This window comes from Dendrobates tinctorius, unplaced genomic scaffold (genome assembly GCF_039654945.1).
Source record: "Dendrobates tinctorius isolate UK_male_01 unplaced genomic scaffold, ASM3965494v1 ptg000093l, whole genome shotgun sequence".
Lineage (NCBI taxonomy): Eukaryota > Metazoa > Chordata > Amphibia > Anura > Dendrobatidae > Dendrobates > Dendrobates tinctorius.
Genome location: NW_027361761.1, coordinates 4,853,370 through 4,877,112, shown reverse-complemented (window position 1 = coordinate 4,877,112; position 23,743 = coordinate 4,853,370). Strand labels below are relative to the sequence as shown.

Here is a 23,743-nt window from a genome sequence, read left to right as displayed (position 1 = left end):
CAGCAGTCAGTATCACACAGGAGAGGATTAGATACACGGCTCAGCAGTCAGTATCACACAGGATAGGATTAGATACATGGCTCAGCAGTCAGGATCACACAGGAGAGGATTAGATACACGGCTCAGCAGTCAGTATCACACAGGAGAGGATTAGATACACGGCTCAGCAGTCAGTATCACACAGGATAGGATTAGATACACGGCTCAGCAGACAGTATTACAGATATGCCCACACTGGTGAAACTTCCAGCCCCCCCAATTATACACTAGACTATGGGCTGTATAAGTCACTGTCCTCCTCAGACAGCCATAAAAGGGAAGGTGTCAGATTACCGGAGATCACTGGGGCTGTGTGTGAGGAGGCGGAGACAGAGCAGGAGGACGCTGGAGCAGGAAGCACAGGGCTGAGCCTGGAGTAAGCAGTACAGAGGAGCATAGAGGAAAGTCACCCGCACTCACCACTCTCCATCCTCCGGCTCCAGTGAGCGCTTCTCTCCTCTGCTGACCACCTTCTCCTTTTCTTCAGCCTCTCCTCACAACACAGGACCCGTTATGCCACAAGTGGTCCTGTGATAGAGGGTAAGTGGAGCTCAGCAGATAGCACTGGGCTACAGTAAAATGGCGCCCAGCCACACCTACAGCAGTGAATGGTGCAGCCCACAGGGGCGTGCCCAGTTCTCTGCTACTGAGGCTGCAATGTGGGGTCGGGAGCCGACCGCAGTCTCCTATGTCCAGGGACAGCCATATTTGCAGACTGTATGAGTCCTCCACAGATCTGCAAATCAAGATGGCAGCGCCCAGTGGCTACATGAAAACATTATTACAAACAAACCATAAATCCTGGTTAGTACAACATTTGCTGAAACAACATGTTTTGTAACTTACTATTTTTTTGCAAATTATATAAAATTGCGGCACCTTCCCTTTAATTTCTCCTACTAACTGGGGATCCTATATTCTTATTTCCAGATTCCGTGGTATGTTATTTTTTTTCCTTTTACATTATCCATCCCTTACCATTACCTCTTTTTCTACTAACACATTTTTTAATACACCAAAATTAACTTTTGTTTTTTGATCTGCAATTCCCCCCACCTTCTAGAAAAGAATGACGCTGTAAATCAACTTCCATTAATAATTTTAATAAAAATGAGAACACATTGTATAACAATGTCACGATACGACCATTCCCAACGTGGCCTCCTGTTTGTGCTGCCGCGGCATCGGCTCCGCACTATCAGCTCTGCCAACCGGTAGGCGTATTGACGCTTACTGGCCCAATCTTTTAGCCCTGTGTCTTTTTAAATCCAGTAGATGAAAAAGTTTTCGCAAATGGAGCATCAAGAATGGGAGATTTTCAGAATCGTTGACAACCAATGTCTTTGTCCACATTTTCACCATAAAACTTTCAATTAGTGGAGGCCGGTGACAGAAATCCTCGGCGCTAATAATTTCGAGGAAAACAATAACATCAACCAAAAATATAGTCCACCTGTCCAGTTTTTCATCCCCTTATAAAAGTGACGAGGGTCATTAGGCGCTTGAGACGGATGTCCACAGTCCTTGTTAAAGGCGTATCCTGTCTTATAAGTGAAGATTCCTGAGAATGAAGGTCACAGCACCTCCGGCCACTTGTCACAGAAATCCGTGCGGTGGGCCCCTTCATTGTCAGGATCAGTGGCATCCCCCACCAACCATAATGGGATGACAGATATTAGCAATATGCCATCATTATATAAAATGGGAATACCTTTTTAAAGAAATATTAACCAAGGATCCACTTTAGACCATCTATATCCGAGTCTCTCCAGCTGTAGGAAACCTACTAGTCCTAGGTATGCTGGGAGTTGTAGTTTTCTACCAGCTCACAGATCCATCTTATGATATTGGTCAGGGCAAGGAGGGAGGTTCCCGCCAGTCTCTTTAAACGATGCCCTTTACACTGTATTCTTGCACCCGATCCCTCATAACCCTTTATATTCCAGTCTATATCCACTCCGGCCTGGCCACAGTATCGATCAGTGACCTTCTATTCTACACATCGGAGCCAAGTCCCCCACTTACCGACAGGTCATCCCACCACCGAACATATTGTACATATTGGTCGATGGAAAAGCCCTAGAGAAATGATTATGGAGGATGCCCTGCCCGCCGAGATACCGTCCCCCAGGGATCAGTCTAGGTCAGGCGATGTCTGATAAAAGTACTATGACCTGTCCCGTAGTCCTGAGACAAGAGGGGGCACGTTACTGATTACTACCGTATGGAGGGCTGTATTGATGGAAGGTATCTGGTCCTAGAGATGGAGTCATTGTCCTGTGTGCACCTCCTCCGAGGCCTGGACCGTGCTCAGGTACTGCCAGCTCAGGGCAGCCAGAAGCATAGCACATGACAGATAAATGGGGGAGAAACTGTGACGGGACACCAGGGGGCCACTGGACAGGCTCAGCTTCTGGACGGTGGACACTATGTTCTGTGTGCGACCAGAGGAGGGGTCTGTCAGCGGGATCTTCTGGTAAATCTGAGAAGACAACCAAACATGACATTAATAGGAGAGTAGATCTTAGCGCAGGTATTTTAAAACCAACTCGGATATCAAAATACACTGTAAATAAAACGTCTTCGACCCGATGAGGCCGATGTACTGACTGTGATAATCCAAGTAAGAACGGCTGTATGATCTGGATATTATACGAGTTTATCTGTAGAGAGAGAGCCCAATACATCCAAGTATATTTAGAATTTCAGATGCAGCTTATACTGAGCAGTGTGAGATCTCAGCAGTGGCAGAAGGGAGGAGGGACACTGAGGAGCTGAATAGCTAGCTAGGTGGGCAGAGACCAAACAAACTTTACAAAAAAAAAAAAAAGTATACAGCCAATGTGATATGGATTACACTGAAACATCCAGCCTCATCAGGTCCAAGTAGTGAATGCAGTCTGTATTATGAGAACGTTCTACACACATTTGACCTAAAACTACAACAAATTTTCACACAAGTCCTAAAAGTAGATAAAAGAACGAAATCAAACAAACGTGTCAAAAATATCACTTATTTTTTAATTGAGGAAAATGCTCCATTATGACACGTCTGTGTGGCAGAAGTATGTGAACCCTTTGCTGTCGGTATCTGGTGTGACCTCTTGTGCAGCAATAACTGCAGATAAACATCTCCGGTAATTGCTGATTACTCCTGCATATCGGATGGAGGAATTTTAGCCCATTTCTCCCTACACAACCCCTTCTCCTCTGTTATGTTGGTGTTTTTCCTCCATCAGCTCCTTCCACCACGCTTCCTTAGGATTACGGTCAGGACTGGGACTCAGCCATTCCAGAACTTTACCTTTACCCTTCCGTAACCTTTCTTATGTAGAACGACTTGTGTCTTTGGGTCACTGCCTTGCTCCATGACCCACGTTCTTCTGAGATTCAGCTCACGGACAGACGACGGGACATTTTCCATTAGATTTTACTGATAGCATTCAGAATTGATTGTTCCATCAGTGATGGCAGCCACTTTGACTCAGATACGGCAAAACAGTTCAAACCCTCATACTACCACCACGGTGTAAGAGGTTTTATGCTGTAATACAGGGTTTTTCTGGCTCCAAACAGGACACTTCTTTATACCGAAAAGCCCCACTTTGATCTCATCAAACCATTATTCCAGCAGCCTTCTTGGCTTGTCCATCTGATCTTTAGTCATAGAAGACAGTTCTTTTTGGAGATCAGAGGTTTCCTCCTTACTATCATGCCATGCACACCAGTAGTGTCTTCCTGATGGTGGAGTCATGGACTATTATCTAATGTGATAGAGGCCTTTAGTTACTTAAGAGGCTACCTTGGGTTCCTTTATGACTTTGTGGACTAATTGTTAGTTGACTGAATAATAATGGTCTTGAATTTTCTTCATTCATGCACAATCTATCTAACTGTGGATTTTTGGATTAGAGAGAGCTGCGTAACTTTTTCCAGCCTAAAGGCCCTTTTACATTTAGCGATGCACCAGCGATCCAACCCGGTCAGGATCGCTGGTGCATCGCTAAATGATCACTAGTGAGCTTCCACACAGGCAGATCTCACAGCGATGCAGCAGCGACGCAGCACACGATACTCACCTTTCACACACAGCGATCCTGACGTCCTCCCGCCCACGTCCAGCGTCGCTCGTCTCACACAGCAGGAAGCAGACGACGAGAAATGGAGCCGCGCGATCAGCGACAGCCAGCGGGGGAGCCGGTCGGAGGTATCACATATAGCGATATCGCTAGCAATATCGCTATAACGTCACAAAATCAGTAACGTTTTAGCGATATTGCTAGCGATATCGCTATGTGTAAATGAGCATTGACCGCTCTTCAGAGATCCTCAAATATCTCTGTTTTGCCATGAGAAACATGTTGTGTTGTTAAGATCAGATCTTGACATATACTTGTTCTTTAAATAAAAACACGTCTCCCATTTACACCTGATTGTTGTCCCATTGGTTGAAAAACACCAGACACAAATTTCACTTTGTTAACCCTAAATGTTCACATACTTTTCCACTCGCACACGTGTGATTTTTTTTTTTTTTTTTTTTTACTACACATTGAGGAAAATGGTCTAAGTTTATTTCTTGTTCTCTTTATGTGCTGAAGTATTCGTCATCTTTTATAGCACAACTATACCTACTGTACCCTGTATAGCAGGGTTCCCCAACTCCAGTCCTCAAGGCCCACCAACAGATCATGTTTTCAGGATTTCCTTTGTGTTGCACAGGTGATGCAATTATCACCTGAGCAATACTAAGAAAAACTTTGAAAAGATGACCTGTTGGTGGGCCTTGAGGACCGGAGTTGGGGAACCCTGCTGTATACTACATCACAACGGAAATCCTAAACAGACAGCCCTCCTTTAATGAGATTTTAAAATCCACCTGATGAAGACCGATCCTCCGTTGAAATGCATTGTGGGTTAACCCCATCTCTCGTCTGAGTCTCTTTCCTGCGCGACTAAGACCATTTTCCATAGTCTCATTGCTCCTATCCTTCATCGGAGGTTTTCGGCTGGAGCTGCGGTGGAGACCTGACATCCTAGTCTGCCCCTGGGTTGCTTCCTAAGCGCTCCTCTATGACCACTTATTACTGACTGTAAAACCAGTTCATTAGTTTCAAGAAAAAAATAAATAAACGTTTTGTCTACAGCTGGTGTGATCTAAAAATGCCACAAATAATTAGGATCATGCGCTCACTTTAGGGAAACTGTCAGCAGGATTGTGCACAGTAACCTACAGACAGTGTCAGGTCGGCGTCGTTATACGGATTACAATGATACCTGGTGATGAAATACGTCTTGTGGTTGTCGTTTAATCTTTATTTTCAGTTAATGAGATTCTCGTGCTTTGCGCGGCCTGTGGGCAGGGGCTTTCTGTGGTGCTCTGCTTACATATTCATCTGTATGGCTTAGGACAGGTCACTAATTCCTCAGTGACCTCATTATGTAAAATAGGGGGCAGTATTATATATATTGAAAAAAAAAAAAATCCCCCTCTGCAGGCAGGTGGTGGCGGCGCCTGCAGTATATCTCACATCTATAATGCGTGTTTAATTCTTTTAAAAATATATATATCTCTCTCTCTACACACACACACAGTATATACATAAATACACGACTATGAAAATTGTAGATTCCCTCTGAAGGCATCAAAACTATGAATTACCACATGTGGAATTATATAATTAACAAAAAAGTGTGAAACAACTGAAAATATGTCTTATATATTCTAGGTTCTTCAAAGTAGCCACCTTTTGCTTTGATTACTGCTTTGCACACTCTTGGCATTCTCTTGATGAGCTTCAAGAGGTAGTCACCAGAAATGGTCTTCCAACAGTCTTGAAGGAGTTCCCAGAGATGCTCAGCATTTGTTGGCCCTTTTGCCTTCACTCTGCGGTCCAGGTCACCCTGCGACCAAAGGTCATACAGTATGCATAGCAGTAATAGGATAAATCCCAAGCAAAGTTTCCATAGAAGCATGAGCAATTAAGTACCCCTTTTGAAAAAGCACCCAATGCGAAACGCGCGTCAGGGGGTTACAGGAGGACACATTGGCGTACTGGTGATAATGGGTAAGCGTTATTCACATTGATGCGGATGGGCATATTGATTTGGCTATTGTTTTGGGCAATGTTGTACTTAATTGCTCATGCTTCTATGGAAACTTTGCTTGGGATTTATCCTATCATATTGTATTACTGCTATGCATACTGTATGACCTTTGGTCGCAGTATTATGTGTACCCCTGTATTGGCCGTGGTATTCCTCCTTTCCTTTCTATTGTAAAAGCCTTAATATTGGCATGTACATCTTTTATATATTCTTTGAATCAATAAAATTTCTATTGCTTTTTATTGGAAGATGTCTCTCTGCTCCGTTTTTTCTTAACAGTTGTTGTAGAGATGTGTCTGCTGCTAGAACTCTGTGTGGCATTGACCTGGTCTCTAATCTGAGCTGCTGTTAACCTGTGATTTCTGAGGCTGGTGATTCGGATGAACTTATCCTCCACAGCAGAGGTGACTCTTGGTCTTCCTTTCCTGGGGCGGTCCTCATGTGAGCCAGTTTCTTTGTAGCGCTTGATGGTTTTTGCCACTGCACTTGGGGACACTTTCAAAGTTTTCCCAATTTTTCAGACTGACTTTCATTTCTTAAAGTAATAATGTCCACTCGTTTTTCTTTACTTAGAATTTGTATTATGGCAAGAAAAAAGCAGCTAAAAGTCTATTCAGTAGGACTATCATCTGTGTATCCACCAGACTTCTGCACAACACAACTGATGGTCCCAACCCCATTTATAAGGCAAGAAATCCCACTTATTAAACCTGACAGGGCACACCTGTGAAGTGAAAACCATTTCCAGTGACTATCTCTTGAAGCTCATCAAGAGAATGCCAAGAGTGTGCAAAGCAGTAATCAAAGCAAAAGGTGGCTACAATGAAGAACCTAGAATATAAGACATTTTCAGTTGTTTCACACTTTTTTGTTAATTATATAATTCCACATGTGTTAATTCATAGTTTTGATGCATCAGTAAATGATCGGTCAATTAGTGGGTGTGTATAAAAAGAAACCAGCACCCCAGACCTTCACTTGAGCTGCAACTTCAATCCACCCTGCGACCAGAGTCTGGATTATCAAGAGGCTGAAGACCAGATCCACTGCAGAGGTGGCTGGCACCTTTAATGTGTCTCAGCGTCAAGTACAAAGAATTAAAAAAAGATTTGAAGAGACTGGAGATGTGTTTGACAAGCCCAGGTCAGGCAGACCCTGCAAGACAACTGCTCAGGAGGAACGTTTGTTGGTTAGAAAATCCAAAGCAAGCCCCTCTTCCACTGCAGCAGAGCTCCAACAGGCCTGGTCACCTCAAGTCCCTGTGTCAACTAGAACAGTTTGTAGGATTCTGTCTCGAAATGGCCTCCATGGCCGAATCAGTGCCCAGAAGCCAGCACTAAACAAAAGGCAAATAAAAAAACCGTGTGGCATTTGCAAAGTCCCACAGCCTGCTAAACAGATGGACGCTGGAAAAGTGGCAGAAGGTGGATTTCTCTGATGAATCTTCAGTAGAATTACACTACAGCCGCCGCTAATACTGCAGGAGACCTACTGGAGCCCGTATGGATCCAAAATACACCCAGAAAACAGTTAAATTTGGTGGTGGAAAGATCATGGTCTGGGGTTACATTCAGTATGGGGGTGTGCAAAACATTTGCAAGGTGGAAGGCAATATCAATAGCCTAAAATATCAAGAAGTATTAGCTACCTCTAATATTCCAAATCATAAAAGGGGTCAAATTCTGCAGCAGGATGGTGCTCCATCTCATACATCCAGCTCTACAGCAAAGCTCCTCCAGGCAAAAAAGATCAAGGTGCTCAAGGACTGGCCAGCCCAGTCACCTGACATAAACATCATTGAGCAGGTTTGGGGTAGGATGAAAGCGGAAGCTTGGAAAACAAAACCAAAGAATCTAGATGACCTCTTGGAGGCATGTAAGACTGCATTGTTTGCTATTCCTGATGACTTCATTAATAAATTGTCTGAATCATTGTTGAACCGCATGGATGCAGTGCTTCAAGCTCATGGAAGTCACACAGAATATTAAATATGACTATTAGCACCACAACTTCATTCACCAATGTTATGCAACATATATTTGTATTTTAAGTTGTTTGAATATCACATTACTTTTGTGGCCGACAAAACTTTTCTCTTGCCAAAGTCTGACCATTCTGCGTCCATTAAATGATCAATATTTCTGCATTGATGGCAATTTATTTTCTTAACCTAAACCACATTTCGGAGGGTTTCAGCTTTCAAAAGAATAATTTATACAACCAATGGATGAATTTAACGTCAGGTTATAAACTTTTATGTACATAACATGGATAAGCGACATACACTCCCTGACGGAAGTTATCATTAACTCAAAACTGCAGATTAAACAATAACCACAAGACGGATTTCATATCCCAGGTATCATTTTAATCAGTATAACGGCGCCGACCTTACACTGTCTGCAAGTTACTGAGCACAATCCTGCTGACAGGTTCCCTTTAATTTAGTTAAAAAGGGGTTGTTCAGGACTGACACAAAAGTCTGCAGTCACTCTATTTGACTGCATATTTGTGAATTGTGACAATGTGCACTGTGTACACGGTCAAGGTTCCCCGGGATTGCCTGTGTGAGCGGGCGATCACGACTGGCGCCGGCAAGATGTGTCGGGCCTCTCTCAATACACTTCTGTTTAGTGAGGTTGAGCAGGTCTAGTTGGAGAATGCATATAGCGTACATGGACTCATGCGACTGTCCGCTCACGTGCCCATCTGCTCACATCAGCAATAGTGCAGAATACTGACAGTGTGCACACTGCATGTTGTCACAATTCAGAAGTCCTAGACTTTTGTGCAATGGTTGCAAAGCTGTTAAAATCTCTGGAGGACTGTCTCTCTTAAAAAGGAGGCTAGATGATCTCGGTAGGACCATCCTGTGGAAGTAGCTGCCTTGTAAGTCAAAGTCCGAGCCTTTATTAAACCCTGATCCCCAGTCATGCTGCAAGGCTAAAAGTCTCAAGCACTGACTTACAGAGGAACCACATCCAATGGCAGCAGCAGATCTCAACCTCCCGATGCAAAATAAAAGTGAGCTCCTGGCCACCACTTTAAGGAGAAAATGCTATTTAAGAGTGAGTGACATCATATTGTCTATCCTGTGTGACTCCTCAAAAGTTGTGATGTTGAGCAGAGGAGAATTCATGCAGTGCAGACCCCCCCCCCCCCCCCATTTACCTCGTTTACGTATTGGTACATGATGGCTCTGACGGCCTGGATGTTGGTGGCGTCCATCATCAGCGTCACTGCCTGGCCCTTCCGGATCTTCACCACCCCCTTAAACACCTGCTGGTTATTGTAACAGGCGGCCAGCGTGGCGATTGCCATGACCTGAAAGACACAAGGAGGATTCATTTGTATTTTAAGTTTTTACATAATGTAAGAACTTTAATTTTTTATTGGTGTGGGTCGGGTTCTTCCTATTGGAATGAGCCAGTGCAATGTGTGTGTATTTAACCCTTTGTCGACAACATACGTGAGCTACGAGATTAGGGAATAGGCACAAAAGAGGAGTCACACAGCCGGCATCTACCTCCAACAGCGGTGATCTGAGCCAGCTCTGATCGCTGGCGTTTAATTCTTCCAACGCCGCCGTCAATCCCGGACAGCAGGTATTAAGGCACGTGAAGCGGGCGGCTGGTGGGCCATTTCAGACGCCCTTATCGCTTCCTCTCAAATTATGTTTTTTCTTTAATAGTCCATTTAAATAACCTTTTTCAAAGGATATATTAAAAAAAAAAAAAAGGTTTGGCATCCCCAATCATAGAGACTTGGAGAAGTTACCAGGTCAGTTTTATTGCACAATAAACGAGTCAAAAGAAAATCCTAAAATTATGGTTGAATTGTGTTATTTTTACCATTTCACCGCACTTTGAATGTATTCCCATTTCTCAGTACATTATATTGTAAAATAAATGGCGTCAACCGAAAAGTCCCACAAAAAACATGCCTCATGTGATAGAAAAAAAAAGTTATGACATTGTTAGAAGTAGCAAAAGCGATATTTGCGGCACAAAGGGGTTAAAACCACTGGTTTTGTTGCCTGCACTATCTCAAAATTATAGCTTTTGGGAATTTTCCTGCATGCTCTTCCTTCACAAGATTAATGCAGTATTTTCTTATAAATACACAACATCATGAATCTGCCTGTGAGGTGCCCCAGCAGGTCCGCCCTCCCGCCTCTCTGGCCCTTTCCACCGTGGCGCCCTCCCGCCTCTCTGGCCCTTTCCACCGTGGCGCCCTCCCGCCTCTCTGGCCCTTTCCACCGTGGCGCCCTCCCGCCTCTCTGGCCCTTTCCACCGTGGCGCCCTCCCGCCTCTCTGGCCCTTTCCAACGTGGCGCCCTCCCGCCTCTCTGGCCCTTTCCACCGTGGCGCCCTCCCGCCTCTCTGGCCCTTTCCACCGTGGCGCCCTCCCGCCTCTCTGGCCCTTTCCACCGTGGCGCCCTCCCGCCTCTCTGGCCCTTTCCACCGTGGCGCCCTCCCGCCTCTCTGGCCCTTTCCACCGTGGCGCCCTCCCGCCTCTCTGGCCCTTTCCACCGTGGCGCCCTCCCGCCTCTCTGGCCCTTTCCACCGTGGCGCCCTCCCGCCTCTCTGGCCCTTTCCACCGTGGCTCCCTCCCGCCTTTTTTCACAGTTCTGCCCTCCCGTCTCTCTAGCGCTTTTCACGGGTCCGTCCTCCCGTGTGCGTTGCACTCACCTGTGGGATGGCGCAGAAGTTGAAAACGCTCTGGTTCCTCAGCCGGGACAGGTAGAGCAGGACGTCAGGCACATGCTGCAGCGCGTTGGTCACCAGTTCATTCAAGCACTGCACAGCCGGAACAATGTTTTCGGGCTTGGCCAAGTCTGACAGTTTTTTTCCGTATTTGCTCCACACCTGATGGCAGAATGGAGAAGGTTCAGGGAGGAGTCGCCATTACCAGCCCATATGTATACAGCGGTGAACCCACCCCCCTACCCCCCAAGCGATGGGGCATCCGCCTACACCCACCTCTCTGGGCCAAAACTCTCTGCCGTCCAGCTGGTCCTCCAGGTAATCTCGGATGATGTTCGTCTTCTGCAGGAAGAGCCCCATGGAGTTGGAGAGTCTCCCGTCCTCCCCGACTATGGCGTCTTCTAGTTCTGAGGCAGAGAACAGCCGGGACAGACCGATGCCCACCAGTCCGGCCACGTAGTGACAGTACTGAGAATCAAACCAATAAGTACATGACTCAGGTCACATCGCCACTGGTTATACTTATGTACGGGACCCCCGCTAGAAATCTCGGGTGGGGGTGGGCGCAGTGTGTATCGATAGGGCACACAACACGACTTATTATATGAACAGGGCTCTGTTTGTTTGTAGTTTGTAACCATGGAGACACAGGTCTGCATATGAACAAAGTCTCATTGCAGCTAACAAGCGGGAGCATTGTGCCGCTCAAATGTCTCCTACCTTATCCCACTCCAGGAGGGACTCCACCCGATTCTCCAAGAACTCGGCCATGCCCAGCCCCATCTTGTGGCAGATGTCTGCGATGACCTCCTGGTAAACCACCGCCAGGCTCCTGAACTCCAGGGAAATCTGCCACGGAGGAATATGGAGAGATCACAATCTGCGTCCCAGGAGACCTATGCCCCGACAGTTTGTAGTGCGCCCCCATATGGTGCTGGCAGCGGTATTACACGGGCAACAACTGCTGGTATACGGAATGTGATAATTATGTGGGCACCGTGTGGCGTCAGTGTGTGGCACATCAGGGGTGGACACTACAAATGGTCAGCGTGGTGAGGTGTATAGTGACACTGTAGAAGCGCTGTATTGCAGTAATCACTATGTTGCTATTATAAAAGATAAAGAATTGCAGCACCATTAATTAGATAAAATAGGGATGGTCTTATGTAGTCTGTATCATGTACGGCATCATTACACAGGCAGTCTATGGACAGTATTACGTGGTCGGCGTACGGCCCCATTATACAGGGCGGCATCAAGTGGTCGGCGTTCGGCCCCATTATACAGGGCGGCATCAAGTGGTCGGCGTACAGCCCCATTATACAGGGCGGCATCAAGTGGTCGGCGTACGGCCCCATTATACAGGGCGGCATCAAGTGGTCGGCGAACGGCCCCATTATACAGGGCGGCATCAAGTGGTCGGCGTACGGCCCCATTATACAGGGCGGCATCAAGTGGTCGGCGTACGGCCCCATTATACAGGGCGGCATCAAGTGGTCGGCGTACGGCCCCATTATACAGGGCGGCATCAAGTGGTCGGCGAACGGCCCCATTATACAGGGCGGCATCAAGTGGTCGGCGCACGGCCCCATTATACAGGGCGGCATCAAGTGGTCGGCGTACGGCCCCATTATACAGGGCGGCATCAAGTGGTCGGCGTACGGCCCCATTATACAGGGCGGCATCAGGTGGTCGGCGTACGGCCCCATTATACAGGGCGGCATCAAGTGGTCGGCGTACGGCCCCATTATACAGGGCGGCATCAGGTGGTCGGCGTACGGCCCCATTATACAGGGCGGCATCAAGTGGTCGGCGTACGGCCCCATTATACAGGGCGGCATCAGGTGGTCGGCGTACGGCCCCATTATACAGGGCGGCATCATGTAGTCGGCGTACGGCCCCATTATACAGGACGGCATCATGTGGTCGGCGTACGGCCCCATTATACAGGACGGCATCATGTGGTCGGCGTACGGCCCCATTATACAGGACGGCATCATGTGGTCGGCGTACGGCCCCATTATACAGGACGGCATCATGTGGTCGGCATACGGCCCCATTATACAGGGCGGCATCATGTGGTCGGCGTACGGCCCCATTATACAGGGCGGCATCAAGTGGTCGGCGAACGGCCCCATTATACAGGGCGGCATCAAGTGGTCGGCGAACGGCCCCATTATACAGGGCGGCATCAAGTGGTCGGCGTACGGCCCCATTATACAGGGCGGCATCATGTGGTCGGCGTACGGCCCCATTATACAGGGCGGCATCATGTGGTCGGCGTACGGCCCCATTATACAGGGCGGCATCATGTGGTCGGCGTACGGCCCCATTATACAGGGCGGCATCAAGTGGTCGGCGTACGGCCCCATTATACAGGGCGGCATCAAGTGGTCGGCGTACGGCCCCATTATACAGGGCGGCATCAAGTGGTCGGCGAATGGCCCCATTATACAGGGCGGCATCAAGTGGTCGGCGTACGGCCCCATTATACAGGGCGGCATCAAGTGGTCGGCGTACGGCCCCATTATACAGGGCGGCATCAAGTGGTCGGCGTACGGCCCCATTATACAGGACGGCATCATGTGGTCGGCGTACGGCCCCATAATACAGGACGGCATCATGTGGTCGGCGTACGGCCCCATTATACAGGACGGCATTATGTACTTGGTGTATGGCCCCATTATACAGGACGGCATTATGTACTTGGTGTATGACCCCATTATACAGGACAGTATTATGTTGTCGGTGTATAGCCCCATTATATAGGATGGTATTATGTACATGGTGTATGGCCCCATTATATAGGACGGCATTATGTACTTGGCGTATGACCCCATTATACAGGACAGTATTATGTGGTCGGTGTATGGCCCCATTACACAGGACAGTATTATGTTGTCGGTGTATGGCCCCATTATACAGGATGGTATTATGTACATGGTGTATGGCCCCATTATATAGGACGGCATTATGTACTTGGCGTATGACCCCATTATATAGTGCAGTATTATGTACTTGGTGTATGACCCCATTATACAGGACAGTATTATGTGGTCGGTGTATGGCCCCATTATACAGGACAGTATTATGTGGTCGGTGTATGGCCCCATTATATAGGACGGTATTATGTACTTGGTGTATGGCATAAATATATAGGCACAGTATGATACATGTCAGTGTAACATAACAGTATTATATAGTCCCTCTACTGTACTATAGTTGTCAGCACAGTGAGGCGGCACTACGCAGACACGGTATCGTAGTCCTTCTCACCGTGGGGAAGTCCTCGAGAACTTGGCGGTCTTTCTCCTTGCTCTCTGTAAACCTCCAGTCCGCCTGGTACAGATACGTGTGGAAGTTGTGTAGCATGGGGATTTTGGTCTCCAGACTGATGGTCATGTCGTCCTCCACGGTGTCCAGTGCTCGAAGCACCAGATAGAAGATGCACACAGCGTGCCTGCGACAAAGAATAAGCCGTCAGATTTCCCTCTACACGACCCCCAACATCTCACCGGCCACCAATCTGCGCCCCATTAATATGTAGTGATTGCTTGGGTTATTAAATATGGATGATATGTTAATAATATGGATGCCGATCTAACGGGTTTTATACCAGCAGCAGGAACTTTCCATTCCTGTCCGATGTGACACTTTGGGCATTTGGGGGAAATCGATCACGGGATCACGTGAAGCCCGCGTCATGCCGGTGACTGCAGCAGATAACGCCGTCGCATGGCAGCGATCCTGTGAGAACAATGCTTGCCCGGCCCGGAGGGGTGAGAAGACGGCGCAGGCACGGGGCAGCACGTGGCGATCCGCCCCCTGGTCACGATTTCAGCCTCTCGTGACCTCAGCTGCCCGCTAATAATGTCAGTGCCGTGTATTAATGCTCCAGAACTGCGGTTCTTCCATCATCTCCTCCACTGGAAAAAAAAAAGTCTTGTGTGCCCCAAAATTGTACCACTAAAAAAAAAAAGTCTACGCACCACAAAAAAAAAACAAAACACATAGGACTTCAAACGCCAGCCTCAAAAGAAAAATAAAGTTATGGGTCTTGGAAAAAAAAATAAAATATGTAAGTAATAGTAATAATAAAAAAAAAATTAATAATTTTCCTGTGTCATTAGAACCTGCAATTTTACTCCTGCTCAGGGGGTATAAAAAAAAAAAAAAGTCTCCCTGACATGACGGGGTTAAGCCGATCCTACACGTGACAATGGCGCTGAGGCTGCGGAGCACACGCTGTCTATTATTAGGGGGGGGGGGGGGGGGGGGGGGTCACCACCTTGCAGCTCTTACTAAACTACAAGCCCCAGAGCATTGCTCGCTGGGAGTTGTAGTCCTGCAGCAGCTGGGGATCGGCCGGCTGGAGACCGCTGCTGTCGGATCATTGGGATCAGAATCTGGAATTCCACCCCATTACATAACGGGACTGTAAACTTCCTGTAATCTGGCATCCGATAATCTAGAACAGGCAGAAAAAACGAGTGCGGTCTATTCTGTATTATCAGATTGTCTCATCAGCCTGCGACCGCCCAATACTCCAGAATATCGGATCATGCCAAATAAAGGGGTTATTTGTTGCTTTTTTTTTTTTTTTTTTTAAAGTAGAATCTAATCCGTGTTTAACGGCACGTCCGATACTCCAGAATGTCTGATAATCCGGCAGCGATGCTCGGTCGGAGGAATTTTACTGCACATTATAAGCGAATCATTCGGCCGGCCTACTAGAGGACTTTTTTTGACCTCCAATAATTCGGCAATAAACAAGGGGATATTGGCTCCAGTTTACATGGTAACAGCTCAGCGCCCTTAGGCTGTGTTCACACGAGACGTTTCTGCAGCAAAACCTGCTCCTGGCAGCAAGAGGCTTGGCTCACACCATCAGGTTTTGCTGCGGTTTTCTCTTGTACATAAATAAGTGAAGCCTTGCTGGTGCACCCACCGCAGCTCCCCGTCCAGGGCCTGGATGACGGCGGCGAAGCTCCTGCTGGTCTGGCTCAGGTAGCTGTAGCAGGTCCGCAGGCTGTCGCTCATGGCGTCCTGTGGGGACACAGACACACAGTGCAGCTTGCAGATATGGGCCGGGGGAGGGTGGGTGAGGCCCTGGGGCGCGGGGCGGCCCTCCCGGAGCCCCGGCGGCAGCCCCCGCTCCTGCAGCCTGCTGACGGTCAGTAGGGAGCGCGGGCTCCCCGGCTTCTGTGCGGGGCCCAGGCCCAGCGTCCTCTTGAACAGGGACACGGCCACTTTGCAGTTGGCGGCGGCCATCAGCGCAACTCGCCGGAAACTTTCTCCGGAGCGGCGAGCGATCACCGACAGCGGCCGGACAGCCGGCACCGGGGGGCCATAGACCCTGCCGACCACAGGGACAAGCGCGGCACACCCGCCGCTCCGCCCACCCTGCACTGTGTACACGGCCCGCCCCAGACGGTAAACAAGGCTGCGACCCGGGAGGACACGTGAGAGGGGAGGGACACTACCGACAAGAGGGGAGCACCGGAAACTACAGGGGGGGACACACTACCGGCAAGAGAGAGGGCACCGGAAACTACAGGGGGAGACACACTACCGACAAGAGGGGAGCACCGGAAACTACAGGGGGAGACACACTACCGGCAAGAGAGAGGGCACCGGAAACTACAGAGGGGGACACTACCGGCAAGAGAGAGGGCACCGGAAACTACAGAGGGGGGACACTACCGACAAGAGAGAGAGCACCGGAAACTACAGGGGGAGACACACTACCGGCAAGAGAGAGGGCACCGGAAACTACAGGGGGGACACACTACCGGCAAGAGAGAGGGCACCGGAAACTACAGGGGGGGACACTACCGACAAGAGAGAGGGCACCGGAAACTACAGGGGGGGACACTACCGGCAAGAGAGAGGGCACCGGAAACTACAGAGGGGGGACACTACCGACAAGAGAGAGAGCACCGGAAACTACAGGGGGAGACACACTACCGGCAAGAGAGAGGGCACCGGAAACTACAGGGGGGACACACTACCGGCAAGAGAGAGGGCACCGGAAACTACAGAGGGGGGACACTACCGGCAAGAGAGAGGGCACCGGAAACTACAGAGGGGGGACACTACCGGCAAGAGAGGAGCACCGGAAACTACAGGGGGGGACACACTACCGGCAAGAGAGAGGGCACCGGAAACTACAGGGGGAGACACTACCGGCAAGAGAGGAGCACCGGAAACTACAGAGGGGGGACACTACCGACAAGAGAGGAGCACCGGAAACTACAGAGGGGGGACACTACCGACAAGAGAGGAGCACCGGAAACTACAGAGGGGGGACACTACCGACAAGAGAGGAGCACCGGAAACTACAGAGGGGGGACACTACCGACAAGAGGGGAGCACCGGAAACTACAGGGGGGGACACACTACCGGCAAGAGAGAGGGCACCGGAAACTACAGAGGGGGGACACTACCGACAAGAGAGAGGGCACCGGAAACTACAGAGGGGGGACACTACCGACAAGAGAGAGGGCACCGGAAACTACAGAGGGGGGACACTACCGACAAGAGAGGAGCACCGGAAACTACAGAGGGGGGACACTACCGACAAGAGGGGAGCACCGGAAACTACAGGGGGGGACACACTACCGGCAAGAGAGAGGGCACCGGAAACTACAGAGGGGGGACACTACCGACAAGAGAGAGGGCACCGGAAACTACAGAGGGGGGACACTACCGACAAGAGAGAGGGCACCGGAAACTACAGAGGGGGGACACTACCGACAAGAGAGAGGGCACCGGAAACTACAGAGGGGGGACACTACCGACAAGAGAGAGGGCACCGGAAACTACAGAGGGGGGACACTACCGACAAGAGAGAGGGCACCGGAAACTACAGAGGGGGGACACTACCGACAAGAGAGAGAGCACCGGAAACTACAAGGGTGGGGACACTACCGACAAGAGAGAGCACCGGAAACTACAGGGGGGACACTACCGACAAGAGAGAGAGCACCGGAAACTACAGGGGGGACACTACCGACAAGAGAGAGAGCACCGGAAACTACAGGGGGGACACTACCGACAAGAGAGAGAGCACCGGAAACTACAGGGGGGACACTACCGACGAGAGAGCACCGGAAACTACAGGGGGGACACTACCGACGAGAGAGCACCGGAAACTACAGGGGGGGGGGGGGGAACACTACCGACAAGAGGGGAGCACCGGAAACTACAGGGGGGGACACTACCGACAAGAGGGGAGCACCGGAAACTACAGGGGGAGACACACTACCGGCAAGAGAGAGGGCACCGGAAACTACAGAGGGGGGACACTACCGACAAGAGAGAGGGCACCGGAAACTACAGGGGGGACACTACCGACAAGAGAGAGCACCGGAAACTACAGGGGGGACACTACCGACAAGAGAGAGAGCACCGGAAACTACAGGGGGGACACTACCGACAAGAGAGAGAGCACCGGAAACTACAGGGGGGACACTACCGACAAGAGAGAGAGCACCGGAAACTACAGGGGGGACACTACCGACAAGAGAGAGCACCGGAAACTACAGGGGGGACACTACCGACAAGAGAGAGAGCACCGGAAACTACAGGGGGGACACTACCGACAAGAGAGAGAGCACCGGAAACTACAGGGGGGACACTACCGACAAGAGAGAGAGCACCGGAAACTACAGGGGGGACACTACCGACAAGAGAGCACCGGAAACTACAGGGGACACACTACCGACAAGAGAGAGAGCACCGGAAACTACAGGGGGGACACACTACCGACAAGAGAGAGAGCACCGGAAACTACAGGGGGGACACTACCGACAAGAGAGAGAGCACCGGAAACTACAGGGGGGACACTACCGACAAGAGAGAGAGCACCGGAAACTACAGGGGGGACACTACCGACAAGAGAGCACCGGAAACTACAGGGGGGACACTACCGACGAGAGAGCACCGGAAACTACAGGGGGGGGGGAACACTACCGACAAGAGGGGAGCACCGGAAACTACAGGGGGGGACACTACCGACAAGAGGGGAGCACCGGAAACTACAGGGGGGGACACACTACCGACAAGAGAGGGCACTGGAAACTACAGGGGGGGGGGGAACACTACAGGGGGGGTCACTACCGACAAGAGAGCACCGGAAACTACAGGGGGACACAGTACCGACAAGAGAGCACCGGAAACTACAGGGGGGACACACTACCGACGAGAGAGCACCGGAAACTACAGGGGTAGACACACTACCGACAAGAGAGAGGGCACTGGAAACTACAGGGGGGGGGGGGGGAAACACTACCGACAAGAGAGAGCAACGGAAACCACAGGGGGGAACACTACCGACAAGAGAGCACCGGAAACTACAGGGGGGGGGGGGGGGGGGGGACACTACGGAAAGAGAGAGCACCGGAAACTACAGGGGGGGACACTACCGACAAGAGAGAGCACCGGAAACTACGGGGGGGGGGGGGGGGAACACTACCGACGAGAGAGAGCACCAGAAACTACAGGGGGGACACTACCGACAAGAGAGCACTGGACACTACAGGGGGGGGGGGGGGGGGGAAACACTACCGACGAGGGGGAGCACCGGAAACTACAGGGGGGGGGGGGGGAACACTACGGACAAGAGAGAGAGCACCGGAAACTACAAGGGGGAACACTACCGACAAGAGAGAGCACCGGAAACTACAGGGGGGAACACTACCGACAAGAGAGAGCACCGGAAACTACGGGGGGGGGGAACACTACTGACAAGAGGGGGAGCACCGGAAACTACGGGGGGGGGGGGGGGGGGGAGACACCACCGAGAAGAGAGAGCGCCAGAGACTACAGGGGGGACACTACCGACAAGAGAGAGCGCACCGGAAACTACAAGGGGGAACACTACCGACAAGAGAGCAACGGAAACTACAGGGGGGGGGCACACCCCCGACAAGAGAGCACCAGAGATTACGGGGGGGGGGGGAAACACTACCGGCAAGAGAGAGCACTGGAAACTACAGGGGGAACACTACTGGCAAGAGAGCGCACCGGAAACTACAGAGAGGCAGGGTTATCAGCTCCACCAAACTATCAGCACCGTGTATCTCAGCTGCCTCTGGTGTGAGAGTGCAGCTCTGGAGAAACCCAACGGGGGATTGTCGACCCTCCATTTATTGTATACCCAGGAAGAAGCCCCTCTGAGCTCCATGTTGTAATGTTCCATGGTGCAGTCAAAGGGTTACAGCGACCCCCCTCCCTCTATTGGGGCAGAGAGTATTACATCCTGTATTACACTCCAGAGCTGCACTCACTATTCTGCTGGTGCAGTCACTGTGTACATACATTACTGATCCTGAGTTACATCCTGTATTACACTCCAGAGCTGCACTCACTGTGTACATACACTACATTACTGATCCTGAGTTACATCCTGCATTATACCCCAGAGCTGCACTCACTATTCTGCTGGTGCAGTCACTGTGTACATACGTTACATTACTGATCCTGAGTTACATCCTGTATTATACCCCAGAGCTGCACTCACTATTCTGCTGTAACACTACCGACAGAGAGAGAGCACCGGAAACTACAGGGGGGGGGGGGGGGCACTACCAACAAGAGAGAGGGCACCGGAAACTACAAGGGGGGGGGCACTACCAACAAGAGAGAGAGCACCGGAAACTACAGGGGGGGGGGGGCACTAATCTCAAGTTACAGCCTGTACTCTGACCAAATGGGTCAGTAAGTTAGCTGCTTATCTACGTGCACATTCACAGGTCCATTTGTTCCTATGGGAGCAACTGCTGATCTCCCACAGAAGTGAATCCCTGTTCCTGTCAGTGCATATTTACCCCCAGATTCCTAAGTGCAGGTCACATCTTTGGAACCCTTATAGGAATTTGGGGCCCATCCCTGTCATGGACAGAGAGGTGTCTCTCCATTCACTTCTACGGGAAACTACCAGTGGCTCCCATAAACATGAATAAACAGCGCTGCGGCACCTGTCTCTCCATTGCTGGCATCCCTTTAGCCGTCCCGTCCCTTTAGCCGTCCCGTCCCTTTAGCCGTCCCGTCCCTTTAGCCGTCCCGTCCCTTTAGCCGTCCCGTCCCTTTAGCCGTCCCGTCTCTTTAGCCGTCCCGTCTCTTTAGCCGTCGAGTCCCTTTAGCCGTCCCGTTCCTTTAGCCGTCCCGTCCCTTTAGCCGTCCCGTCCCTTTAGCCGTCCCTTTATCCGTCCCGTCTCTTTAGCCGTCCCGTCCCTTTAGCCGTCCCGTCCCTTTAGCCGTCCCGTCCCTTTAGCCGTCCCTTTAGCCGTCCCGTCCCTTTAGCCGTCCCTTTAGCCGTCCCGTCCCTTTAGCTGTCACTCCACCAAGTCAACGGAGACTTTAAAAATGAAAATTGTTGCAAATTTTTAAAGGCAGTAACCGCAACAACAGCGAAGGATAAACCTGTAGGAGACGAGCGTCGCCATGACGACTGTCATATATATAACGCCTGCGTCCTGTACATTACAGCAGATTCTACTGTCCAGCTTCTTCCTGACAGCCTCCCGCTGACCGCTCAGCTCCTTACCAGCTCTAGCTTGAACATGACAGCCCGGCTGCTGCCGCCCAGCTTGAACCTGCACAGGTTGTAGATCTCCTCCGGATGTCCCAGCGACCTCAGGAAGTCCATGGCCGCCGAGGATGAAGCTCGAATATCGGCTACAGCATCACCGCGAGTCCCGCTATACTCGTCAGCCGGCCATCTCCATAGCTCCGCCTCATCTGTCAGTGCGAACCAATAACCCATAAGCTTCATAGTGGACTGACGACTCTGATTGGACAGAAGGGTCTCGTACCAGAGAGCGCCAACCAATTAGGAAAGACCTGTTGCTGGGGTGACGCATCGCGCTAGAAGCTGATTGGCTTAGTCGGCGATGTGACGTAAAAACACCGTCGGGAATGTAGGCGGGGCTATTAGTGATTACTGTAAAACGGGAGAGCGGATGAACAGTGGGGCATGCCGGGAAGTGTAGTTTTCCAGCTACAAAATAAGCCAAGTCTATCTATCATCAAACTACAACTCCCAAAATCTCCTGTATGGGCTCCTTCCAGGTGTGATGTTAGCTCTGGGGGCGTGTCATACCTGAGGGGGCGTGTTCGGACAGCAAAGGCAGGAAGAGAAGACGCCATTGTCTCTGCCGCCTGGTGCAGAGAGAGAAGCCTCCGTTATACATATGTCTCAGCTGTCTCTCTGGTGCCTGCGTCAGTAAGCAGTGTGTAGTGAGGTCAGTGACAGGCAGGAGGGTTTAGTAAGTAACAGGTTGGGGTCTTCTTAGATGTTTGGTTGATGGGGGCTGATACTTGGGGCTAACTAGTGGGATTTGGGTGCTTAGCTGGGAGCTGTTGGGCTCCCGGAGGGAAGTGGGAATTAATGCACGCTGGTGGGGTCGGGGGGGGCGGGTTAATGCACGCTGGTGGGGTCGGGGGGGCGGGCGTTAATGTACGCTGGTGGGGTCTTTAGGTAGGGGTTAATGCACGCTTAAGGGGTCTTTTTAGGGTCTGGAGGGGTTAATGCTTGCTTGTGGGGTCTGCTTGGGCTCCCAGGGGGGTTAATGCATGCTTGTGGGGTCTGTTTGGGTAGGGGGGTAGGGGTTATTGCATGCTTACAGGTCTGTTTGGGGTCTGGGGGGGGGGGTTAATGCATGCTTGTGGGGTCTGTTTGGGGCAGGGGCTTGGGGTATAATGCACACTTGTGGGGTCTGGTTGTACTTCAGGGAGTACTAATGCATGCTTGTGGGGTCTGGTTGTACTTCGGGGAGTACTAATCCACGCTTGTGTGGTCTGTTGGGTCGGAGGGTGGGGGTTAATGCACATTTGTGGGGTCTGCTTGGGCTCCCAGGGGGGTTAAGGCTGGCTTGTGGGGTCTATTTGGGTCAGGGGGGGGGGTAATGCACGCTTGTGGGGTCTGCTTGCGTCCGGGGGGGGGTTAATGCACATCTGCGGGGTCTGGTTGGGTCTCCGGGGGGTGTTAATGCACGTTCCCGGGGTCTGACTGGGTACTGGGGGGTTAATGCATGCTTGTGGTGTCTGGTAGTCCCGGGGGAGGGGGGGGGGTTTATGCACGCTTGTGGTGTTTGGTAGTCCCGGGAGAGGGGGGGTTAATGATGCACGCTTGGGGTGTCTGGCAGTCCCGGGAGAGGGGGGTTAATGATGCACGCTTGGGGTGTCTGGCAGTCCCGGGAGAGGGGGGTTAATGATGCACGCTTGGGGTGTCTGGCAGTCCCGGGAGAGGGGGGTTAATGATGCACGCTTGGGGTGTCTGGCAGTCCCGGGAGAGGGGGGTTAATGATGCACGCTTGGGGTGTCTGGCAGTCCCGGGAGAGGGGGGTTAATGATGCACGCTTGGGGTGTCTGGCAGTCCCGGGAGAGGGGGGTTAATGATGCACGCTTGGGGTGTCTGGCAATCCCGGGAGAGGGGGGTTAGTGAAGCACGCTTGGGGTGTCTGGCAGTCCCGGGAGAGGGGGGGTTAATGATGCACGCTTGAGGTGTCTGGTTGGGGGTTAATGCACGCTTGTGGGCTCTGGTTGTACTTCGGGGGGGGTACTAATACATGCTTGTGGGGTCTGTTTGGGCTCCCAGGAGGGTTAATGCACGTTTGTCTGGTTGGGGGGGGGGGGTTAATGCACGCTTGCCGTGTCTGGTTGGGTCCCGGGGGGGGGGGGGGGTTAAAGCACGCTTGCTGTGTCTGGTTGGGTCCCGGGGGGGGGGGTTAATGCACGCTTGCCGTGTCTAGTTGGGTCCCGGGGGGGGGGGGTTAATGCACGCTTGCCGTGTCTGGTTGGGTCCCGGGGGTGGGGGGGTTAGTGCACGCTTGCCGTGTCTGGTTGGGTCCCGGGGGGGGGGTGTTAATGCACGCTTGCCGTGTTTGG

The 23,743-nt window shown here is 51.0% G+C and overlaps 1 protein-coding gene across 2 annotated transcripts; it reads right to left on the bottom strand.

The window, feature by feature from the left end:
- Window positions 1–1,121: 1,121 nt before the first annotated feature.
- On the bottom strand, window positions 1,122–21,604 carry FDFT1 (farnesyl-diphosphate farnesyltransferase 1). Of its 2 annotated transcripts, XM_073586394.1 has the most exons (8): window positions 21,402–21,604; window positions 15,801–15,898; window positions 14,129–14,312; window positions 11,573–11,701; window positions 11,129–11,320; window positions 10,838–11,014; window positions 9,319–9,471; window positions 1,122–2,521 (listed from the first exon to the last, which is right to left on the bottom strand). In XM_073586394.1, the coding sequence occupies exons 1-8, from the start codon at window positions 21,501–21,503 to the stop codon at window positions 2,309–2,311; spliced, it is 1,248 nt and encodes a 415-aa protein (XP_073442495.1). In that variant the 5' UTR covers window positions 21,504–21,604; the 3' UTR covers window positions 1,122–2,308. The 2 variants fall into 2 exon arrangements, with proteins under 2 accessions (XP_073442495.1, XP_073442496.1); XM_073586395.1 differs by lacking the exon at window positions 21,402–21,604 and having other exon boundaries at window positions 15,801–16,264.
- Between the last annotated feature and the right edge of the window lie 2,139 nt (window positions 21,605–23,743).